At 41.3% G+C, this 19,096-nt stretch overlaps 2 protein-coding genes across 2 annotated transcripts; both read right to left on the bottom strand.

Annotated features, from left to right (window-relative positions):
- Positions 1 to 554: 554 nt before the first annotated feature.
- Positions 555 to 8,760, bottom strand: LOC104923195 (TBC1 domain family member 10A). The gene is made up of 9 exons (XM_010736227.3): positions 8,062 to 8,760; positions 6,499 to 6,598; positions 5,201 to 5,308; positions 5,004 to 5,110; positions 4,802 to 4,916; positions 4,637 to 4,702; positions 3,866 to 4,055; positions 3,501 to 3,655; positions 555 to 3,366 (listed from the first exon to the last, which is right to left on the bottom strand). Exons 1-9 carry the CDS (start codon positions 8,241 to 8,243, stop codon positions 2,962 to 2,964), a joined length of 1,428 nt encoding a protein of 475 aa, XP_010734529.2. The 5' UTR covers positions 8,244 to 8,760; the 3' UTR covers positions 555 to 2,961.
- A 4,598-nt stretch (positions 8,761 to 13,358) lies between these two features.
- On the bottom strand, positions 13,359 to 19,017 carry LOC104923190 (protein phosphatase PTC7 homolog). Its single transcript, XM_010736215.3, has 6 exons — positions 18,360 to 19,017; positions 16,543 to 16,722; positions 15,198 to 15,396; positions 14,227 to 14,350; positions 13,968 to 14,097; positions 13,359 to 13,744 (listed from the first exon to the last, which is right to left on the bottom strand). Exons 1-6 carry the CDS (start codon positions 18,559 to 18,561, stop codon positions 13,686 to 13,688), a joined length of 894 nt encoding a protein of 297 aa, XP_010734517.1. The 5' UTR covers positions 18,562 to 19,017; the 3' UTR covers positions 13,359 to 13,685.
- Positions 19,018 to 19,096: the final 79 nt, after the last annotated feature.

A 19,096-nucleotide genomic window follows, 5' to 3' on the forward strand; every position in this document is an offset into this window, starting at 1 on the left:
AAAATAAAATCCTGTATCCTGAGCGGATGTATGGAGACTGTAAGAATTCAAATGCAATTATATGCAAAGGTATTCATCTAGTACTACGATAAATTAAAAAGTGTTGAGGTTTCACTGGTTGGTAAATTAAAATGTAGGGGAGAGCATTCTTGGCTGTCATGTTCTTGGACTGCAGCTGAACCTTGTCGGGGAAGAGGAGGAGGAGGAGGAGGAGGAGGAAGAAGAAGAAGGCCTGTATACACGCAGAAGACTCCATTCAGAGACCAAAGGCAAATGGCTGAGTGAGGCGCTTTGGATGGTGCTGTGGGAAATTCGCCCTATTTGAGATGCAAATTCCTCAAAGAGCTGAAAGAGCCGGAGAAACAGGTGTCTGAGGAAGTGTGCTGCTGCGCGAGGGCGGGTGTGAGGGTGCTGAATGATAACACAGGGTGTATTGAAGTCCCGCTTGTTCAGTCCAGTCTGTGTGGCACTGCTTCTCTTGTCTCGCTGCCTTTGTTTCATGTTAAAATGTAGGTAAATGGGGGGGAAATACGACAGATCTGCTAAAGCCAAAAAAAGTTTCAAATTTTATTGATTTAAATGTAATTTGGTATAAAACAGCTTGTAGATATGAGATTTCAAATCAAATCAGCACACAGATCAGAAACAAAGTCCTAAATATTGACGAAAACAGCAGATTTACAAGCCCCAGTCAGGATCAGTGTCCTCTTTAATCATAATAGTTACAATGATTAGCATTAAGGAGAATCTCACCATCCTAATCGATTGTATTTTATATTTTTTTGAATGAATATTGAAGCTAAAACAACGTTTTTTTCCCTTCATATCATCATGCCTCACTGGATGAAGCTTAGTGGCACCATCTACACGACAGTATAAAAAGCTTCTAATAGAAACTCAGCTGATGTTCTTTGCTACAGAAAATGTTTAAAATCTTAATATCAAAAGCTTCAGAAGACTTAAAGCTTCCTAACAGACAAATAAACCCGTAGCATACATGTAAAAAATGAAAATCTCCACAGTGTTTTATAAATCAACAAATACCCACGACTGATTTCCATTATAAAAAGGTAGACAGCACATAATCTGATGTACAGTTACACGCGTAACTGCTGATGGACTTGAGAGCGTTACATGTTGATTCCCTATGAATTCATGCCTGGGTCACATTGCAAGCGTGAACAGTCCATGACATACACCGAGTTTGCTTTTGATAAATACAATACACTAAACTTGGACTCGTATTCTGTCCACAGGAACCCTAAGGGGCTTTTAATCTGAACAGATACATGAGGTGTGAGTTAAAATAAGATATTTATATTCTCACAACAAATATAAACACTTAAACTGTGGTAAAAGATCAAATGTTGCTGGTATGATGACAGAATGACTATCAATAGATATCATCTATTTTTACTGAAAACTGCGATCCAAATACATTAAGAGATTCTTCACTGCTCACGCAGGCAGCGTCACCCAGGCGTTAAGAGTTTTTCACTGAATCATCTCAGATAAAACGAGGATCAAGACATACTGTTTGCTCATTATCAAAGGTTTATGGCTCCCTAGACTTTCGATATCTTTTGTAGCTCAGATGTTTTGTGACTTATACACAATAATCCTTTTGCATGGGAGCAAAGAAAATCCTGTAGGGTCACGCACTTCAGATAAAAAGGACCTAGTGTTTCAGTTAATCTTTAGCTAAATTATGCTACTAGAAAAGAGCTGCTTTTGATTATAGGCGTACATCACTTGTGTTCCTAGTTTATGGTGTAAAAAATATAGAATAATAGGAAAAAGTAACTTATTGAGCATATAAGCAGAAAACAAATCTCCCACTGATTTTTCTTTTACACTAAAATTAGATGTCTTTAAGTCTAAGGACCCACAAACCTTTAAGCATGACAGTAAAACAAATAAACAGCGTTGTATTATCATTCTACAAAATGGCATTTTACCATATCTTATTCACGACATAAATATAAACCTAATGCTCTCTCAAACTGACAACAATCAAATACTGTATCACAATATGATTGAATAAACTGTTCGGACAACACAAATCTTTAAAAATACACATTACAAATCTTTGGCTTAGTGGCACAAAATTTCCCTGCACACACTTGTTCCTTCATTTGAGTCAGTTTTTTTTCTTTTTTAAACTCGTACTGCTGGTCACTGCAGAAGCTGAGGTGATAATCTCAGGATGCCCTCTATTGTTCAACAACTACACAGACGGACTCATGGACGCAGCATAACCCACAAGACTGTGCTAAATTAGTGCGAATGGCCGAGTGTCGCAAAGCAGGATAACTACGGATCTCTGCGTTGGCAATGTAGTGACTGATGCAGGCAGAGAGGAAGACTATAAAGGCAAGCTGCTCTAGAAACGACTTCATCAATTAAGACTTCATTAATAGCAGAGGAAAGACACAGAGAACTGCTTGTAAGAGGTAAATAGCAGCAGTAGCTGTTAACAGTGAGTTAGCGAGTGTATACTCCCACATGTTCAGTCATATGAAGTGAACAGCTTCATGCTCCCCACAGCCTCACAGACATGTGTGCAAAGGGCTCAGTCGCCATCTGGTGTTGCTCCCTGGCAAGTACAGAGTTCGATTACATTTAAAAAAAATATATAATGTAATGCTAAATTCCCATGACTTCGTTAAAAGTGCAGTAAACGACCTGTATTACAGCGACTGCTTAGTCTGAGCGATGGCATCTGAAGCCAGCTTCATTATTTTTTATAATGTTTACACTATTTTTGAATGACAGAAGTTGTTTTTGGAGTGTCATGGTTGTAAAAATGTCATTTTACTAATCACGACTACGACAGAGACAAAGTTCGTCATGATACTGACAACGAAGACGTGAGACCGAAATCCGAAATGAGTGTCACTGCTGTGTTAGTAAAGGTTGTATGGAAAGATTTACGAGTGTAAACTGGTGACAGTCTCCCTGCTACAGGTAAGTGTCATGCTCTACACTGCTCAGACTCTCTTTGGACCCTTCTATGGTCATGTGTTTGAGGAGAGGTGAGGGGTCAGTGGGAGGAAGGTAAGGATTAACAATCTCCTGCTGCGGTAGGATTGTTTTCTTCGGTTTCTCCTCTTTAGTCTTTCTACTTTCCTTTGCGTCCCCTGCTTTCACCCCGTCTGTTTTGGGCACCAGGAGAGAATCCACGATGATGGTGGGCATCTGTTTCAGGTCCTGTCGGCTTGGCGGCTCTGCAGCCATGATGGCCTTGGCGCCGTGCATCCTGGGAGGGGACTTGCAGTGGAGATCTCCGTGAGTCTCCTTCCAGCGCCGCAGCTGAGCATGGTGTTCCTTTTCAATGTCCTTTTCTGACACTTGTAACTCAATAACCTGAAGCACAAGGGGAGAAGGGGCGTGATTCATAAGCACAAGCACAGTAAGGCAAAGTCAAAGAGGAAGACAGCTGAGCTTGCAGTAGGTGCACCTTCAAAACAAACGACAACCATGACACAGGAAAAGTGTACCTCGTGCACGAGGAAGCTTTCTTGCATGTACTGTGGCTCTATAGCTCGGAGCAGCTCCATTGTTTCATAGAGACCTTGACGGGTCTTCAGTTTCTCTTGGGATCCCAGCATGCATTTCAGGAGAACCAGCCCCACTCGGAAGAGGATCTTCACTCCTGAGAACAACATCACATTACACAACGTGCAGCAGTCTTTGCTTCCTTATCCCAAAATGAAACAAATAAGCACACAACAGGCCTGGAGGAAGATTAAATACTGCTACTGTATTTAACTTTAATAACCAAATTATTAGTCTACTGTGCTACTGTGTGTTTTACTGGTAAAAAACACTTTTAATCACTATGTTTTTCAGCAAACTGTCTCACCCTCACAAAGGAACATGTCCCAGACACGCAGCACCGAGGCCCACGGCAGAGTCCGAGAGAAGGCACACATGAACCACTCGGTCATGTACAAGATGGGCTCCAGCTTGTGCTTCTTCAGGTGACGGTGGGCCACGGGAGACACCCGACGCAGAAGAGCGTAAAGGATCTCCCCGTCCAGCTGGATCGCCTCCTGTGGGGGAAACATGGAACAGCAGTCAGTGGAAAGAGAGAGAGAGAGGGGAAGAACTTTCTATTCAGTTAATCTGATTATCTCGTCCTTGTAGCCTGGTCACCACCTCAGGTTATTAGGTTGTTAGCATATCAGTGTCGAGCCAGAGTCACACTGATCTGAGAACACCACCACGAGCCACATATCACATGTACAGACTCTATAAACCGAAGTTAACTGATAATTTTTGACACTTGTGTTTGGCCGACTAAATCAGTCGATGATAAATAAATGCAAGGATTGGGTCCTGTAATGTGGCAGGAATGTAGTCTTTGAGTGTCAGTTCAGATAGATAATAATTGACATGCTGAACACAGTGAATATCTAATCCTGCTACAGGATGTTTTCTTCTATTAAAGTGCCTGCATGAAGGTCTAAGACTACTTTTCGCCTGCTGTGAAAAAATCTTCAGTGTTGGGGAAATGAATACCTGGTTGGTCTGCACCTAACCTCTGCCTCAAGCCTCCTGCTTTCCAGGCACTATACAGCCAGCCAAACAGTGTTCATAGCAAAATAAAGTGACTGTCTGTTTGGACTCTTACCAGCCCTGTACTGTAATATCCAGGAAGGTATTTCTCACAAATTTGGACAAGAGTCCAGAATGCATCCTACGACAAAAAGAGAAGAAACAAGGGTAAGCATTTATTACAGTAAAATGTGACACTGAATGGTACTCTGGTGGTATAATTGTGTGTGTATGTGGTTACCTCTGCTGGCATATGCATCAGGAGTACAGCAGCGATGGGAGCCTGAGCCTGACAGTATCCCTCTTCAGGACGATGCAGCGTATAAGCCTTCAACACACGGAACAGGTCCTGCTGCCTGAACGTATCAACACATAGATATTAGAATGATATTCAACACAACAAAGAGCATAATCAGCCTCTGGAAAAAGAAAGCAGTGCTTACCCATGACCTCCTCTTGCTGCAAACATTTCATGGAAGGGGAATTGTCGATGGAGGTCCCTCTCAATAATATCTACCCATTTAGGATCTCCAGGCTGACTGTCAAGTTCCTAAAAACACATAAAACATATTTCTTAGCCGTTTTCCTTTCACCAAGTTTAAGTGTAATCACAAACAGGGATCACAAATATATGACTTACCTGGAATTTGCCCTGGTTTTGTTCCCTTCTCACTTTCCCCCCAGTGAGGTAAAGCCAGGCCCGGCCACGCAGGGATGGAGGGATCCCCTTCTGACAGCGCTCTTTCACCTGTTATTGAGAACATGCACAGTTACACGTGAGCCTGCAGAAAGTAAGAAGAAGGAAGAACTGGAGGAAGGAAGACAGACATCGGAGGAGGACGGTAGCACGGCTGTGCAATCTGATGATGTATGACGATAGAAAAATGTCTATTGCTTCATATTATGCTTTTTCGTTCAATATTTCCCATAATTTGCATCACTCTTTGTGCCACACCCCGTCACACGTCATGGATACAGGCTGCAGGGAGGACATTTGCATACACAGACACAGATGAATGAGTCACAGAACAGACGAGACAAAACAAAACAAGGAGCTCGTACTTAAGCGAGAGTCAACTTCTGTGATATGGACGTGGTTTGGTTATGAAAAGTCATCAATCAGAAAGTGATAACGATACTTATTACATATTATGCCACCTACGCCACAAACATCTTCTACCACCTGCACAGGAATCATGTCAAACAAGTACAGAGAGAGCCGCAAAAGTGCAGTCGAGTGCTCAAAACAAACCTCAGACTCAGACGTTGCAAAATGTTTTTGGACGGACAAAAAATAAATAAAAATAAAATAAAATCACAAAGGTGAAAGGAGATAATGGATGGCTGCTGTTGCAACTTGTTGGTGCTGGGGCCATTCCATGTGGTCATGTCATATAAACTATTTAAGATAAGATAGACTTTATTATACCCACGGGGGAGGTTTGGCTTGGGCAATAGTGCTGCACGCAGCTGCAATCAACTTAATAGAATACATGGCCAATAAAACAGTACAGAGGTAACAAATGACAGCCAACAAAAAGTAAGTAAGAAAGATAAAATACTGCACATGCCTCATGGGGTAAAATAAATACATAGACATAAAGATGAGGAAATAAATCATAAATACAATACTGAGTCATTCCATTTACAGAAAATCTGCTATATCAATATATGTATTGTTATCTGGATATAAAATTCAATCAGGATATGACATGTTGATCATGTCACAGCTATAGACAGTACTGAAAATGCTGTTTTATTTTAAACACATGGCATGATGGTGGAAGGATTTCAAGTTTTGAAATAAATGTATATCGTTCAGTCTTTAAAAAGCATGTTGATGCTCCACCAGTGCTCAAACTCCTGCAAAGTGTTTATTCTACTAAGAAGAAGGCACAAAGTGAAGTCAGATTTCATTCACGGTTTATAAAAACAGACCTTCTTGTGTTTTTTGGCCATCCACTTGTCCCAGCTGTTGAGCATCTCCAGCCATTTTGCCTCCCGCTGCCTCAGCACCTCAATGGGGATTTGTCCGGCACTGTGGAGATACGAGATAAACAAATTATTGTCATGCAAACTGACAGTGGCGATACTGTACTGTGTAGTTATGACAGGGCAATCCTGTCATGAGAGGAGGCGGGACCTTGGCTCATCTCTTCCTCATCCACACAGGAAACCTAACCTCAGATGAAACAGAGGAACACTTGGCAATGGCAGCAAAGCACAAGGAAAACAGGAAGCCGTGGGAGAACTTTCCCCTTGTTCATTTCCCTACGACCTCCTACGCAAAAACCTACACCAGTATCTCACTTCACTACGGTCCTTTTGAAAGATCAGAGCTTGTTGTGTTGTGTCACTCTTTCCTTTCCTGATCTGCCTGGTCTACTTCAAACAAATTTAAAGAGCTGACTGACATGATTTTACACATAAGTTCACAACCTGTCAATCACTGATTTACTCTCGATAACAGAACAAAAGCATGAAATGTCCTACGGCAGATGACAGGCCCAGAACAGGCTGGTTTCCTCAGCTCTTCCTGTGTTACATTACAGTCATAACCAAAGTACTCTATGACTTTCAAAGCAAGGTGTAAATAGAGGCCACAACAAACCCACCCACTTAAGCCTAGACCCCAAATCAGCCTGCAGGTCAATAGACCTCAGAGACTTAGAGGAGATCTAATAAAAAGGTCAGTGACGTAAGAATGGGCAAAAACACTGAGTAAACATTTTAAAACTAAATCTGTAATGACAGTTAAGGAGGATACTGACTAATACACATTCATATTGAATGACAGTGGCTGATTCGGTGGTCAGACAGTAGTACAGTGGTTAGCACTGTCCCTTCACAGCCAGACCAGTTCCTGGTTTTGAGCCTCGGCTGTGGCCTTTCTGTGTCTCTAATTAAAAGGTTAATTGGTGTGAATGAATGTTTGTCTCTATGTGTCCTGTGATGAAATGGTGACTTGTCCAGGGTGTACCCTGCCACTTGCCCTAAGTCAGCTGGGACAGGCTCCAGCCCCTGCAACCCTGATGAGGACAAGCAGAGAAGTTTTTTGTACTTTTCTCTAATCTTTGATCGTAATATTCTTTTCTTTTTTTTTTAATAGTTCAATAATGACTCCGCAGAACTGAAGAAGTGACATCTTGACGGATCTACAACCGAGTCCAGTCGCCCCACATATTGAACCCTTTTCTGAAGAAACATGACCTAGTTTCCATGTTGATGTTTGAGAAGTTTGAGAAGGGGCCATCACTCTCCTGCTATCTGTGGATAGGTTAAAGGGTCAGGGGACAAAGAGACACTGATATAAGTTAAGACATATGTTGATCCTTTGTTTGCCTTCTTCCACACACAAACTACAGTCAGTTTATAGCAGGTATCAGTCTTTCTTTCCTACAGTTACAGTCACAGTAAACACAGGAAACCTTCTTATGTTGTTAATCTCAAGACTAACCAACACTACTGAAGGTAAACTGAGCATTATGAAGCTCCACTTACGAGTCTCCAGAGTACTGCTGTGCTCCTCCCGTGAATCCGTACTTGTCCACCTGTCTCTCCCCGGGGACAGCACCGCCGTTCACCTCCGGGTCGGATCCATACGAGCCGCCTTTCCCATTTTCTGTCAGCTTCTCTGTGCCGCCCCGCATGTCGAGTCCATTACCCTGCTCAGTTTTTGCCATCTAATCAACATTTACCTCAGCAGAAGCCGCCGGTCTACAGTGTGTTCGCATAACTTTCCCCTGAGAGCTGAGCCGACACTCTGAAGCTCTGCGTGAAGACGTTAGCTCACGTTAGCTACGGTTGCTAGGAAGATTTGCCACGAGCTAATCGCTAATGCTAAAATAAAGCCGCTAGATAGTTTGTTTCAGGATAAACCTGCTCGGTTTAAGTCGCATAGTCACTTAAATTAAAAAAAAACAAGTGGTCAAACTATCAAAAGAGAAAACGCAGCGACACAAACGGCTGAATAAGTAAAGTACCTGCGTGCTAACTCCGGAGCTAACATGGTAGCATCACACAGCTGTCAGCTGACACACACACACACACACACACACACTGACACACACACCTCGTCCAGCCTGAATCTCTGCTGTCAGCAGGAATGTGTGTGTGAGCTGCTGCTGCTGCTACAAGGAAGCAGACTAGTAAACAAAACATCCACGGCATCCCCCGACTCTGCACTGCCACCTAATGCTGCTGCTGAACACCACATGTTCAATATACATGAACACATACAGACACAAATACAGACCAAAACAGCTAAACTAACATCAACATGCTATGTAAAATCATTTTTAATCTGTCTTTTACTTGAAAATTAAGGTTTAGATATATAAATAGACAACTAATAGATAAAAACAGATTAACAGACACATTTAAAAATACAAGTATCTATATTAACATTTATTTTGTTAGTTGTCTATTCATATATCTGAACTAATAATATTTTTTATTTTTATATTTGATATTTTTTACATTTTTCTTTTATTCTATTTTATCTAACTATTTAGCCTATACATATTAATGGGTTTTTATTTGTATTCATTTAATTTGGTTAGTTGTCTGTCTGTTAATATATATATATATATATAAGAAAGCAAAAAAAAAAGATATATAGATATATAATATATATAGATATATATTATATATATATATAATATATATTATATATATAATATAATATATATTATATATTCTTTTTCTTTACTGTTTTATTTCAGTTTTTATCTACATTTATACATTTAATGGGCTTTTAATTTAATTTAATTTAAGTTCATTTAATTGGTTGGTTGTCATTTTTTGGCTATCTATATATTTTTATTATGTTTTACTTTTATTCTATTTATTCTAACTATGTATACATTTTAATGTTTTTTTTTTTAAATTACTATTATTATTTTTTTTTAACCTGCCTGTTCCCTCTCTGTAAAATGATAAGATGGCGCTTTCTCAGTTTGTGTTATGCCTTCTTTTTATAATGGGGTGAGGGTGGAGGGTCTGATTGATTGATTGATTGATTGATTGATTGATTGATTGACATAGAGATAGTGCTGTGTTCATGTTGCAGAGTGCAGAGGATGCTAAAAAAGACACGGTTTATGTAGCAGGTTATATGAGTGTACACAGTGAAAATAAATTATTATTTCACTATTGCATAGGGTGTGTCTGGTGTTAGATGTTTTTCGGGGCGATGGCCTGTGGGAAGAACCGGTTCTTGTCTGTGGTTGTTTTGGTGCATAGTGTAGTGTAGTCTGTAGCGCCTCCCAGAGGAGAGAAGTTGAAACAGGTCGTGGTTGCAGTGACGTTTTCTGCCCATTTCCTGACTCTGGAAATTAAGTCCTGACTGGAGGGCTAGTTGGCACAGATGATGTTCTCTGCAGTCCTGACTGTCTGTTGTAGTCTCTATGAACAGAGAACAGACTTAATAATGGTGGCGTAGAACTGGATCAGCAGCTCCTGAGGCAGGTTGAGCTCAGTACATCCTCTTCTGGGCCTTTTTGATGATGGTGTTAGGGAGACACAGTGTTGTTGATTCTGGTGATGGGCCGTGGAGCTCCTCAACTGTCATCTCTACAGTTTTGAAGCTCCAGATGTATTTTATTAGATTTTCACAGACATTGTGTGCTCATTAGGCTTTTACATCTGAAATCATCTCCAGAGTATAACATGTAATTTCGTTATAACTGTGTCAGTCACACAGTTAGCAGCAGTTCTCCCTAAAAATAACTCTGCATGTTTAATTAGGTCCATTTAAAAGTGGCTAGTCAGACTACTTTCACTCACCACTTAAGTAGCATCAGTAAGAGGATGTTATAAATCTATAAATCAATTACAAACTATATATATCCATACAAATGTATATAATGGGTACTTCATGGGTAATTTATTTGACACAGAATAGTTTATGATCAACAAATTAAATATTCTGCATTAAACTATCTAAGAGTATATAAAGCAATTTAAATTAGCCCCACCTTACATGCTAATGCATCAATAAACCAATAATATGATGTATGATATATGTGTGTGTGTTTTTACTGTTACTGTGACTTTTACCTGTAACAGTATTTTTACAGTATGGTATGACCAGTTTTACTTTTGCACACATTCTAATGAAATGTCCTGCTCAAGTTAAAGTATTTGAGCTGTAATTTCATCTCTTCTTCCTCATAGTGGTAGCAAAGGCAAAACTAGTCATACCACAATGTAAAAAAACTATTGTGTTACAGAGAAAAGTCCTGCTTTTATAATTTTACCTTTAATTCAACAGTGAAAAGTAAAAGCACACATCATGCAGATTGGCCCTTCCTTTCTGAATGCTACCCTTATATTACTGGATTGTTGATGCATTCACATGTAAGCAGCATGTTATGGTTGTAGCTACTTAAGGTGGGGCTAATTTAAACTGCTTTATGTACTCCTAGGTAGTTTAATGCATATTTTATTTGTTGATCATATGTTTTGTATGACCAATCATAAACTGATAACTAGTAGAGTAAATCAATGTAATAAAAGAAACAAGTGTAAGTATAAACAAGAGGACTGAAACAAAGAAAGTATTTTTTTTTAAGTTTATCATTGACTGGATGTGTCTTTTGTGAAGATCTGTTTCTGAAACAAGTAATAACATAATGAAAACACTCAAGTGAATTTTAGTATAAATACTAGATTCTTTATTTAAATATTATACATATTTTAAAACATATTTACATAAATTAGACCTGCATTGTTACACTGTAGACATAGGTGTCTCTTTCATACACACACAAACATCGCTTGCTGAAAAAGACAATCATACCGTACAGACTGCAGAAGCACCTTTTAGAACAACTTTACGGGAGAGAAAACACGGGCACACTTCATTTACATCGAGCACTGGGCAACATGACCGAGACGAGACAAGCTTGCAATGACAGGAAAGGCCTCTTGTTACAGGTCTAGCTATTTTGTTAAGGCTGAAACTGTGTTAACTCTAAGTTCACAGCACCGATACCGATCTCACCGACCTCTCCTCCTACATGTGGGTTACATCTCTGACAAATATAGGGCTATCTTTGAAGTAAATACAAGTTCAGAACCTTTATACACCATTTATAAACCATGTGAAAGTCAAGAAGGGGCTACAACTGCGTGAACGTAACTTAAAACGGTGCTGAGACGGAAACCATACAAAAAGAACAGAGCAGACAGTAGGACAGATAGTATAAATAATTGTCTTCATTATGTGTATGAGGAAGAAACACCATGTTATGTACAGCAGGGCTTACAGTGTAGTGCCCCAATCGTGTGTTTATATATGGCTTTCCTTCTTTGGTTTCATAAACCTGTCTTATACTTTGTTACAACCAGTCACATATAACTTAAAACCAAGAATATGATACAACTTTTGTTCTGAAAAAAACAAAAAACAAAAAAAACAACTGTAGGCATAGAAAACACATTTAAAATGTCAGTCTGAACATTTCCACCCACACGAGATTCAGAGCACAAGGAATTTACAGTATTGCTGCTGCGTGATGTTTGTAAGCGTTAATTACATACACAAAGAAAATGTGTCTTTGGTGCACCTGTTTTTAAACTGTAAATACATTGTCCGGACCACTGTGAGTGAGCTGTGAGACAAAAAAAAGACAGACTATCATGAGGAGAGCAGAATTATCTATGTCTTTGATTAATGTCATCTGATGCAGCACACACACATTTACACCCATTACAATCGTTGTGACCATGTTCACATGAATCATGTCAAGTCATATGCAGACATTTGAATTAAAAATGAGAAGTACCAGAGAAAGGTAAAGGGAAATAAGGAACTGAGAAATAAAAAACAAATTTCTCTCTCCGGCTGACACACGTGCGCACACACACAAACGCACACACACCTGATTCTTGTTAAGATATCTGGATCCTTTTGTCATCCATCACCATAAAACTAAATAACGTTAAAAAAATACATATTTTCCTTTTAAAATTCATGCCTGACCTATCATTGCAATTGTGTGCATTCCCAGACGCTAGCTTTAGCTGTGTGAGATAACAAACATAAACATTAAACAAGCCACACACACCTCTCACATGTACGCCACACACACTTTTATCATCCTTCCTACCACACAACGGCGATCAATCTCAGCACACATCTTCTTGTTAATTTCAACGAAGTGGAAGTGTGGGATTGATAAAGCTCACGTCAAGATTAACATCTACACGGGAAAATATATTTATGAATGCATGTGTACATCTTCCACGAGAGTAACGAAAGAGCCGTTTGCTTTGATGACCAAAGCAAAGACAACCAGAAAGGCCAGAACGTAGCCTTAAACAAAAAAACAACAACAAATATTTACAACTTATCAGGATGTGCGCACCGACAGACCCTCCAGCCAAGTGACGAAACCTGATGGACATTCACATGGAAGCTCTAACAACGGTTATGTTTCCCTTTACAAGTTTCTGTGATCGCAGCAATTACTAGTTAGCTCTTCTATTGTTCACATTCCCAAAAGCACTGACACTGAAACCCGAATCTTAAATCTCACCCATCCACTCCCAACATCAGCTTCCTCAGTCCATCTATATGCTTGGTTTAAAACACATTTACAACAAGGAACAGATAAACAACTGGAACAACAGACAGCTGGGTTCAACAGTCAACTCCATGACTACTCTCTGAAGGATCCAAAACCATGGCTTACTCCTTATTTAATATCACTGTTTATACACGGGGGCTACACAGTATTAAAAGCCCTCAGCCAAAGCAAACTGTCCTGCGCTGTCTCTAAAATGTGTTGATGCCACACAATGAGACACAGGAGACTGAAAGGCATCCCTTAGACCATCGTACCATCTCTTCCTGTATCATGATCAACATGAAATTGTCCTAGCTGCCCGCTTTCCCCTTAACCGTTCAAGCACCGAAACAAAAAACAGGAAGAAAACAAAATGTACACAAGTGGACGTCAGCCCCGCAGCGAGGAGTGTGCGTTGTGTCGGCGGGCCTCCCCCGTCAGCCCACGGGCTGCAGTGCATTTTCGTGGAGGGCTGCAGTTGAAAGACTCAGGCAGACGGGAAAGGAAGGACCAGCCCCAGAGAAGCACACACGCACTGTCACACACACTTTTTTAGTCTGTATATTCAGCCACAATAGACAGCAGCACCGTGATATCATCCGGCTTCCCTCCTGCAAGACAAGAAAAAAAAAAAAAAAAAAAAAAAAAAAAAAGAGTGTGAGAAGCCCGACGCTGAGAGAGTAACAGCATCTCCCTTTTTATTTAGCTCTGACTCAGACAAAAGGGAACCAAAGTAAAAGAATGCAGTCAAAGATGTGCCTCCCTCAGCTGAATTAGAAGTACTGTTTGTCGCCTTAAAGAGATGACGCAGCATCTTTAGCACAGTCTACTTACCTCTTACATTCAGCCCATTATCACAGGCAAACTGTGCAAAAGGAGACATATAGTTGGGGTCGTAGGCGAGGTCGTGAGCTTGCTTCGCAATGCTCTGTGCAGTCTGCAGGACGCTGTCGTAGTTGGTAGTCTGAAATGAGCAAAAATACGAAGCATTGAATGTGAAAGATGTGAAATTTGATCTGCATATATGTTGTTTGTTTATAACTATGTGTTACTATGTGTGAGTGTATGAATAAGCTTCTGTTAGAAGTGGCACCTTGAGTTTTTTGAGCTCCTGAAGAATCATGTAGTCTGGCATGTTGTCAAAGAGGCCGTCGCTTGCCGTCAGGATGATGTCACCGAGCTGCACGTCAAATGAGGAGCTGTCAGCTGCTTCGGGACTGGAGAAAACACGGAGGGGAGGAGGGGGCGGGACGGTAAGATCAGTCACAAGTGAAACAGGAGCACGCAGCGTCTGAGCTGTTTCCAGTATGGAATTAAGCAGGTCAGAAGTCACTCTGCCAAATCTCGAGAGTGAGCACAGTGGGGGCGTTTAATCTGACAGCTGACTCGGAAGCAGCCTGCCCCTGTGTCCTTGCCAGATGCAGAGAGGTCGTGTTGTTTACTGACGCAAAAGACTCAAGTTTTATTCCTGGGAGCCTTTAATCTTATGTCCGTACTTCGTCTTGACACAACACAGTGTCATAAATCTACCTTAAAAGGGAACTCTTAATTACTAAATCTTTATTTAAAACTTTATTTCACAACAGAAGAGCATGATTAAACCAGAGCATTGTTTAATAACTTGAAACAAGGTTATAAGAGGATCATATCAAATCATAAATCATTTAGGATTTGGGTAAAAAAAAGACAAAGATATGATAAAGGCTCTGTAATTTTACCAACTTCAAAGTATGTACATGTGCAGATGAGTGTAGTATTTTATTAGGTTGTGGTGATAATAAAAATGTAAACCAAAATAAACTTTACAACTGCACGAGAAAATTTTCCATGCGGGCGATAAACAAAAAGATGATCAGGTATTTAAGGTGTTTATGCCAGAGCAGGTCTTTGTTTATCCTGTAAACATTGAAAGTTCATACTGCAACTATGATTGCTGCCCAGAGAGAGGACATGGAATGAAAAGACTTAGTTATCTGCACACCTATAAGTCTTTTTTATAAAATATTTATTCTTTAACTGCCTTCACATGCCATTTGCAAGGATATATAACACTGAACTACTAACCTGTCACTGAGGACCACCCCTTCAGCTCCCGGAGGAGCGATGGACAGCTGGAAGGGCGTGTTGAAATAGTGCTGTTGCTCGTCTGAGCGATGAACCACCTCTCCTCCCCGAACCACCAGGAAGCCGGAGTCACCAAGGTTACAAGTGTGTAGCCGGTGACTCCGTCGATCCAGAACAACGATACACGCTGTGCTGCTCCCTGCAAAACAGAGCAGAGCAAAAACAACAATGAGGAACACCTAATGACACACAACAAAAATATATCTTCCTCAGTTTGGACAGAAAAAAAAAAAAAAAGCACACGCTGAATATGTTTTTCGCTTTACTTTATAAAGCGACAGAATGCTGCCCAACCAGAACATCAGCATCTTTGTAAACACCCTCCTTGTGAATTTCATGCTTCCATAGTGAGTGGGCGAGATTATTATGCAGTTTGCAAGTGGCCTTAACCCAAAGGAGACAGAAAACTAATCCAAGGGTCATGAATCGTGCCTGTCCCAGTGACTGCAGCTTTATGGGCTGTCCAAGTAACCTTGAGCAGGGAAGGTCAAGCACAAACCTTGTCACAGCTCCCAGAATACATGCAGGCCCCATTTGACATCGTGACAACAGGGAGGAGGTTAACATTTAGCGTCAATGCGGGTTGTGGGTCAGGGATGCCAAGTCTCAGAAGAAATGTGACCTTGGTCACACGTTTGACATATACATTCTTTTAATCGCTGTTATGCTGTTCAACCCTCCTCCTGTGGTGTCAGTTACAGATTCTTGACCTTTTGGTGTAAGGCAAAACATCCAGCCTGCATGTTTAGCCCCCAAAAAGCTCACGAGTCTCAACTTCCATGTGTCTGAATTACGAAATTCAGACTGACTGAGTTACTTAGTCACCTCACAGGTGTTACATCACAGAGTAGGATGCAGGTTTAAGCCCAAATCAATGATAAATAACAGGCCCCACAAAAAATAACACACTGGGTGAAGCTGGAAAAACATCTCTATCTGATCGTTTCATGCACCTTTCTGTCAGGTTAGACAAAGAAATATGGCCTGCAAATTAGACGGAGACCAGTTGTTATATAATAATAATAATAATGATAATAATAATAATAATAATAATAATGTTGTTGTTGTTGTGCACCTTGCTAAACAAGGCCAATACTCAGGACAGTCTGACGCATCCTGCAGCTATATTTTTCAGAGTATGGCTGTTCACATGGGAAGCATGACTCACTCCACCACTGCAGAGTATGGCTGTTCACATGGGAAGCATGACTCACTCCACCACTGACTGTGGGTGTAATATAACATAATATCATCTGTGTGTGATGTTGTCTCTCTGCGTACTCACCGAGCAGGGGAACTTTGTTCTGCAGAAGCTCATAATAACCAGAGGTGAGGATACCCACTGGGTTACTGGGAGTGAAGCGTCCCTCCTTCACCAGACGCTCACAGGTTCTCATTAAGGTGGCAGAGAACTGAGACGGGTCAACGCCGTAGTCACGCCAACCACCTACGCCATCTGCAACACCTGACGGACAAAAAGGGAAATGCACATTTTGTTTTAGTTGTTGTTTTGGTGCCATTCTAGCTTTGCAAATGTGAGGACTTGCTGCTTTTATTCACTACGTGTGATACTAGACTGAATACTCTGCTAAACATGGATTTGTGAGCGAGTGACGTCAGTACTTTTACATTTGGAAAAACAAACCAACGATAAAATTATGAGGTTTTCTCATTATCGCATTTCATTCATTGGCTTCTGTTTAATCTGTGCCCTTCAACAAACGCAGGCTTCTTTATCTTAACAAATAACATGCAAACATGATCTCTTTCAATGCCCAGCTGAAACCTTTTAAGCTCAGCACCTGCACCTCACCATTATTAGTGGTGGTGTAACAGCACACCGACTCTCATCCACATAAACCCAAACAATATGATATTCACAGTGCCACCTTAGGCAGGTTAGAAATGCTCAACCCTGGTGGAGATTATCCCGAGGCGAGAGAAATAAAAAACTCGACATGATTGAATTATTAATCATCGCTGTATTTGCCATCGTTTGAAGCACTTGCTCTGCAATTATCTCGAGTGCCGCAGCTGGTCTGTAACCACACAGCTTTGTAAGATTAATCAAACAATAAGAGTGAATTGGACCAGGTAGCTCAGAAATCATCAGGATGACTGGTTGGATGACATTTGATGGATAACTGCTCAGTGCATCATAACATAAAGAGCCATGGAGAATGCCTTTGTGGCTTATAGAAATAAAATAATGCTATATTATTTATCTCTATCTCAATTTATGTTATGACACACCAAAATAAGAGCTCTGTTTCCATGCTCTACTTTTAATTTCATTTTCTCTTTGTGTTTCCTTCAAAAGTGAAACAGAAATGACAAAGCAGATCCTGCGAACCTGCTTTAAAAAAAAAAAAACAGTTTTGATGACCACCTCCAGTCCTCTGCAGAGGAGTTTAACCACTGAATGTGAAACAGGTGAAGACCTGAGGGTTAATCTGAGATAGTGTATTTACTTATTCATTTTTAAATCACATTACCAGCTTAATAATTCAACACGATCGAGCCGGTTAAGTCAAGTATGTGGCCGTGCTATCCCTCCTGTCAGCCGGGCTGCTGAGGACAAAGCAAACCCCCACTCAGCTAAGCTAACAGGCTACAATATAGCAAACATGGCTGCCTCCATGCTCAACCATTCTGACCTTTACAAGAGTGTTAAAGTCTGAGAGGTGCAATCGGGCCCTTTAAAAGCCCTGTCCACCTTTAATGGAGCTTAAATATACATGTGCTGGTTTGATATGTCCACTATCTTGCGTTGCAGTCGTGTATGCATGCGTCGGAGCTCATGTAGGTGAAAGGTCATTCGCAGTTTCACCTCAGAAACTACCTGCAAACTGCACATGGAGACAGCTCGTGCACAAAATCACATCTGCACTGTAATATGTAAGCATTCAGCCGGCGTCATGGCAACCAAGCACAGCTAACATAAAGGTTGCAAGGCGGGCAAAACAAAAGTTATGGCTGTTTTTTTGGAGAGAGAGAGAGAGAGAGAGGAGGGGGTGTTGTGTTTTCATCCGGTACACGTGCAGGGCCAGCAGCTAACTGAAGGTCACCGGTGCACGGAGTGGATAACATGTGAGAGCTTACCCAAAACATCTGCGGTCCTGTGCCGGGCAATGAAACAGGCGTCATCCCCGTAGCACATCCCTTTCTTCAGGATCCCCTTGCGAAAGTCTTTCCCGAAGCCATAGCTGGCGCTGATCAGGCTGTAGTCCCGACCGTCCGTCTGAGAGAGCCCACCCAGGACAGCCCTGGCTACCAGTCTACCATACGACAGTACGGATAACATCCCCTAGCAAGCAGCGACCCCGTCTTGTTCTGAGCACACACACACACACACACACCGTCCTCTCTCTCTCTTTCACTTTCTACCCGGCCGCCTGGCTGTTTCTTTCGGATCGAGCTGTGTCTTTATCCGTCCATCCGATCCCGACTGGCCCGCTTCCGTGAAATAGTAACGTCCTCCTCCTTCCCCCCCTCTCCACAAGCAGCTACAACAAACTCCCGTATATAACAAGCACACCGTCTGTCCTCTGTGGTTGACGTGCGGTTTATGTTTCAGGTGTGTATTTCATGGTTCCTCCGCTGGGCTCTCTCCTTCCCGACATGTTTCCAGTGTGTGTCCAACACAGAGCTCAGCTGCGCGAGTACATACGGGTGCTGTTTGACGGGTTTTACAATCCTGACGTCACGGCCCAGCCGATTATCATCCAATGACAGAGCGGCTAACGGCTGAACCGTCCGTGACTACAGATCCCAGATCTGCCCGGTGCTCTGATAAACTGAACTGCGCAGGCTTTCAGATGTGCACTCGTTTTGCATCA

Source organism: Larimichthys crocea, chromosome IX, assembly GCF_000972845.2.
Source record: "Larimichthys crocea isolate SSNF chromosome IX, L_crocea_2.0, whole genome shotgun sequence".
NCBI lineage: Eukaryota > Metazoa > Chordata > Actinopteri > Sciaenidae > Larimichthys > Larimichthys crocea.

Excerpts from the sequence above, each read along its gene's own strand:
- LOC104923195 (XM_010736227.3), bottom strand. The coding sequence starts at position 8,243 with ATGGCAAAAACTGAGCAGGGTAATGGACTCGACATGCGGGGCGGCACA. Across the intron at positions 4,703-4,801 it reads TGATGCATATGCCAGCAGAG|GATGCATTCTGGACTCTTGT; the intron begins GTAACCACATAC and ends TTTTTGTCGTAG. Across the intron at positions 3,656-3,865 it reads GGACATGTTCCTTTGTGAGG|GAGTGAAGATCCTCTTCCGA; the intron begins GTGAGACAGTTT and ends TGTTGTTCTCAG.
- LOC104923190 (XM_010736215.3), bottom strand. The coding sequence starts at position 18,561 with ATGTTATCCGTACTGTCGTATGGTAGACTGGTAGCCAGGGCTGTCCTG. Across the intron at positions 15,397-16,542 it reads GAACAAAGTTCCCCTGCTCG|GGAGCAGCACAGCGTGTATC; the intron begins GTGAGTACGCAG and ends TCTGTTTTGCAG. Across the intron at positions 13,745-13,967 it reads TAATGGGCTGAATGTAAGAG|GAGGGAAGCCGGATGATATC; the intron begins GTAAGTAGACTG and ends CTTGTCTTGCAG.